General features: G+C 19.8%; 1 protein-coding gene across 1 annotated transcript in view; it reads left to right on the plus strand.

Annotated features, from left to right (window-relative positions):
- Positions 1-902, plus strand: part of LOC102673312 (general odorant-binding protein 56d-like) — a 2,375-nt gene extending 1,473 nt beyond the window's left edge. The window contains exons 2-5 of the mRNA XM_006609033.2: positions 106-181; positions 273-364; positions 467-569; positions 740-902. Coding sequence (XP_006609096.1) covers positions 106-181; positions 273-364; positions 467-569; positions 740-819 — 351 coding nt within the window. The 3' untranslated portion in view covers positions 820-902. The remainder of the gene's footprint in view (positions 1-105; positions 182-272; positions 365-466; positions 570-739) is intronic.
- The last annotated feature ends 4,569 nt before the right edge of the window (positions 903-5,471 follow it).

The raw sequence follows: 5,471 nt of genomic DNA on the forward strand, positions 1-5,471 counted from the left end.
AAATCAATTTAATAAAATTAAACAGAAATAATAATTTTTTAAATATTTTAAGTAATTAATATCTAAATCCTGTTTTCATAACTTATTCTAATATATGTTTTTTAGGCAGTTTCGGAAGAATCAATAACTAAGCTACGTAAAATAGAATCAGTTTGTGCTGAAGAAAATGGTATTGATCTACGTAAGTTGCATAAATTGTAATAAGTTTATATTATTTATTTAAAATTTAATGATAACAAAATTTCTGATTAATTTTTTTATACGAATTTTAGAGAAAGCAGACGACGTTAAAAAAGGTATTTTTGATAAAAATGATGAAAAATTGGCTTGTTACGTTGATTGCATGCTGAAAAAAGTCGGATTTGTAAGTATAAATGATGAATTTATTTAAACAGAATTGTATATATAATTCATAATTATTCATAGAAAAGTATAATAAAAAAAGTCATTCTCATTTTAATAATAGGTTAATACAGACACAACTTTCAATGAAGAAAAATTCAGAGAAAGGACAACAAAATTAGACAGTGAACAAGTCAATCGATTAGTTAACAATTGTAAAGATATCAGTGAGTAGAAAAAATATTTATTTACAGAATATAATTCTTTATATATTTTTTAATTATTTTTAAAAAATAATTAAAAAATTAAATAATATTTTTAACGAATTAAATAATTTTTTTAAAAGATTATTTAAAAAAATGTTAATATCTATTGTATTGTACTTTTATAATTACAGCTGAATCCAATTCATGTAAGAAATCTAGTAAATTACTGCAGTGTTTCATAGACAACAATCTGATGAAGATATTTGAATAATAGTTTAATTAATAATTCATGTACTGCCAATTTTAATAAATAAATATTTGAAAATTTAAATTAATAAAATATTACTAATGCGATTACTTGATGTCTCAGCCTTTGTACCTACATTGATTTTAATCTAAATAAATGATTGATACTAAGTAATAATAATAAATAAATATAATAATAATAAGAAGCAACAACAAAAATAAGAATTATAATATCATACATTATTGTCTACTTCTAAATCCATTTATTTTATAATCTATATATTTCGAAATTCTATCTTTTAATTATGTATTTTTGAATATTATTTGTGAAACAAATTGTTATTTACAAAAATGATTAAAATATTTTGGATTAAAATTATAAATGAAGTTGGAACAGATTCTGGAATATATTTGACAAAATAAACAAAATTTACCATCTTGTATGATTTGATAACCCATGCTTTGAAATATTGAGTCAATAAAAAAAAAAAAAATAGATTAAGATATTTCTCATATCATGTAACGTAGTGTAATTTAAATATATTCATAAAATTAAATCAGTCAAAAAATGTAAAATGAAAATTTGTATCTATATTATTAAATACAAAAATAAAATTTTTATATCTTGTATGTAATATTACTCTTGTTCGATAATGCAGGGATTGATATTATTAATTATGTAGGGACTAATTATAGTAAAATCTTTTTCGCAAAATCTTAATTTTTTATCAAAAATTTTTTCCGTATATATAGTGTTTTTATTTAAAAGATGTTTATTTTTAAAATTTCAAGCAAATCGAAACATAGAAGTTTTCAAAATTATAGGAAATAATACTAAAACATTTCTTTCGAAATTTTGAGCCTTTACTTTTGAATAGCTAAAAATCTTTTTAAAAATCTAAAAATCAAAAAATTAGAATATTTTGAATTTTACGATTTATTGTTTGATAATATTTCGATATTCATAAATTATACAATATTCAACAATTATATTTTATTAAAATCAATAGTAATCAATAAGTAAATCAATAGTAACATTTATGCAATTATTTGATTATTTTTTTTATTGCAATATTACATAATTTATACTTTATATACTTTTTTTATTTTAAGATTTTTTGCTGTTACTATGTATTTAATTATTAATTTATATATAATATTTTTTTCAAGTCAAGCATTATTATCTAGAGTGATTTTAAAATTTTTATGCTATAAATCTTTATGATACATATGTAGATATGTATTTCGATTGGTAATGATAGCATACCGAAATGGTAATGATAGCATAATGAAGAGGTAATGAAAGCATAACGAAGTGGTAATGATAGTATAACGATGACGCTTTATTTAAAGATATTTATTGCTATATTAATTGCAATATTGAAGTGTAAAATAAGTGTATAATAAAAATCAAGAATTGTTCATTAATGTTTCATTAAAAAATAAAAATGTACAAATATTTTTGTTTATATACAATTAATTTTGAAAAAAAAAAGAAGGAAACAAATGATTATTTAAATAAAATTCTATCTTATTTACATTTAAATTCTATTGATTCTATTCTATGTTATAATTTATATTCGAGAAATTAATTATTTGAATATTTCTTACAGTTTTAATAAATGTTCTCTTTAATTCTTCAGATATTATTATATAACAATATTGGATAATTTGATATTGAGCGTTAGTGAGTTTTCAGTAAAAAAAAATATGCAGAATTATTTTTATTACAATAATAAAAGAAATTTTATTATATGTATCAATTTTATGATTGCAATATTTCAGTTTATTTCGTAAAATATCAGGAACAAAGATTGAAATATTATAATTCATAATTATTTCGATTAAATATTATTTTAATATTCTCGAGAAACATTGTTAAGAACAAAGCCAAGAGTTGTCAAGCAGTCAGAATTTTATTTTCACAACAGTTCGAATATTTTGAATAATCTAATAATAATTTACGAGCGAGTACAATTCGTACAATATTACTTTCCAAGTTCTCAATTTAAACACAAATATAGTAGCAATGGCCATTTGTCATACTTGTGCACCTTGCGACGGATCACTGTGACATGACTTGGCCATGCAAATTGCGAGAGTTCATCCTTCAAAACTGTCTTCCAATATGACTATTCAATAACTACAAATGGACGAAAGAAATATTTTATTTTTTATTTTTTTTTAATATGTTCAACGAAAAGAACTGGCTGCATAAACTTATAAATAAATGAGCAATGAGTCAATAATTGATAATACTCAAAAAGGGGATGATTCAAATCAAATCAACAAATAAATCAAAAATAGAATATATTTAAAAAAATTTTTTTTTTTATAAGATTTTTATAAGATTTCAAGAAAATCGACTTTAAATATTTACCGAATATATTGGATTATGTCTCAACCTATCTCTATAGCTCAGATTTGTTTATGACTTCACTATTTATTAATTTGAAACAGTTTATATAGAATTAATGTTACGATTTCTCATGTTTCGATAAATAACGTTAATAAAAGGACATTTTAAAGAATATACAACTGATGTACAAAGAAAAATTCTGAATATCATGAATATCATAAAAATGAAATCTCACAATATTTCGATAAAAAATAAAATAGCTTATATTAACAAAAAACATGATTAGATTAGAAAAAAAATAAATATGTTTGATACATCTCTAGGATGTAATGATAAAATATAAGTGGGTAATATGAATATTTGATTCACTTTATAAAATTAAAAATGGGAATAACTAATATTCTCTGAATCCAAAACATCTTAATCTAAAGAGATAGGTTATAAGGTCATTACAATACATTCAAAACAGTGATTTATGAATTATAATAAAATATTATCAGTGTATTCGAGTTTTTTTATTATTAAAATTTTTGCAATAAAAAATTCTTCAGTAGATTTTAACTTTTTTTCTGTACTTAGAATAATTTAATTTAAAAAAAAATACAAAATTAAATACATTATACATATATATATTTCTAAAGAATTAACCAAAATTTAAAAATATTTTTATACTATTTTTATATTATTAAGAATCAACAAATCAGTTTAATCTATTATTTTAATTTGATTAGAAAATTATATTTATATTTTCTCAAATTTATTCAAAACAAATTTAAAAAAAAAGTTGTTTTTTTTTAAAATAAAAATTATCGTTTAATATAAGATTTATCATTGTTTATATAATTAGAAAAAAGTTATAATTTTTTTTCAATTCATATTTTCACGTAAAATCTTAATAATTTTAATGACTATAATTTTACGGAGCAGAATGAAACAATTATTTTTTCTTTTATTACAAGTTTTTAAATACAAGCTTTGTTATATTACTTTATTTTATTCTACATAAATATGTACAAGAACTTCTTTCTATTGTGCAAGTGAAATTGCAAGCAACATTTTTCTTTGAAAAAAATTTTATGGCTTTGTAAACGAGTTATTAACAAAAAACATTATGAAGTGCGTTGCTTAACCAAGCCAATCGAGCATAAACAAGTCCAAATAATATATGTCAAAAAAAAAATATATCGATGAGAAATCAATCAAGTAATTTTCAAAGTCCAGTAGATTTTGTTTTTCACAACAAGATCTCGTATATTTGCCTTGTTGTTCCATAATGTGCGATAATCATGCTATTATATAACATGTACCAAAATGTACCAAAATTTCTATATTTTAAACACATCTTTCAAAAAATTTCATTAAGAAGAATAAATATATGAAAAAAAATATATATACTGTATATATTTTCACAATTATTTAACTATGGTTATTATATCTTTTTATATATATTTAAATTACATATTATATTCTGCATAATCTTATTCACTTGAAAAAATAAAAAAATAAAATTCGATAATCACATTAAAAATAGAAAGTTTTAATAAAGATATATCAAATAGTTCTTTTCTTTTTCTTCATTTCTTGCTTCAATATTATAAATTATCTTATCAAATAAGTGTTAAAAAAAGAAATAATTATGCAATATATCATATGTATTATATATCATATATTATATTATATTATATGTATTATGTATAATGAGATCTAAAAATTCTCGCGAAAATTATTACGGAACAAAATACAATAAATTGGTAATACAATAAATTTGTAATAAAAAAAGATATTTATTTATGTTAGTTTCATAATTATTGATAAGAATTTCATATAAAAAAAAATGAATTAAAAAAAAAACTTTTTTCTTTATTAATTACATTAACAATTGATGTAATTTTTTATCAAATGATAATAACTCACATTAAAAGAAACAGCTTTGAGAACTTTTTCTCTATTTTTTACAATTGACGAATTATAAAACAAAGTCGAAAAATAACTAAATTAATTTTCACGATTTAATTTTATATTCTTAGAATTTGAAGAGAAAGAGAGAAAAAAATTGCTTAATATATTATCATATTCAAATATGCACTACATCTCGATTGTTTCAAAATTGTTTAAAAAAATTTACGAGTAGAAGATTTTTGTTTATCTGTCATTGACGATTTTTGAATCAAGTTATAACAAATTATTCATTTATTCGTGCACATTGAAAAACAATGCTACGAAATTAAATAATTAAGATAAATTCGATACATCGAATGAATGTCTTATAATTAAACGTATATATATATATATATATATATATTATAATATATAATATA

The sequence above is a fragment of the Apis dorsata genome, unplaced genomic scaffold (assembly GCF_000469605.1).
Source record: "Apis dorsata unplaced genomic scaffold, Apis dorsata 1.3 scaffold_52, whole genome shotgun sequence".
Taxonomy (NCBI): Eukaryota; Metazoa; Arthropoda; class Insecta; order Hymenoptera; family Apidae; genus Apis; species Apis dorsata.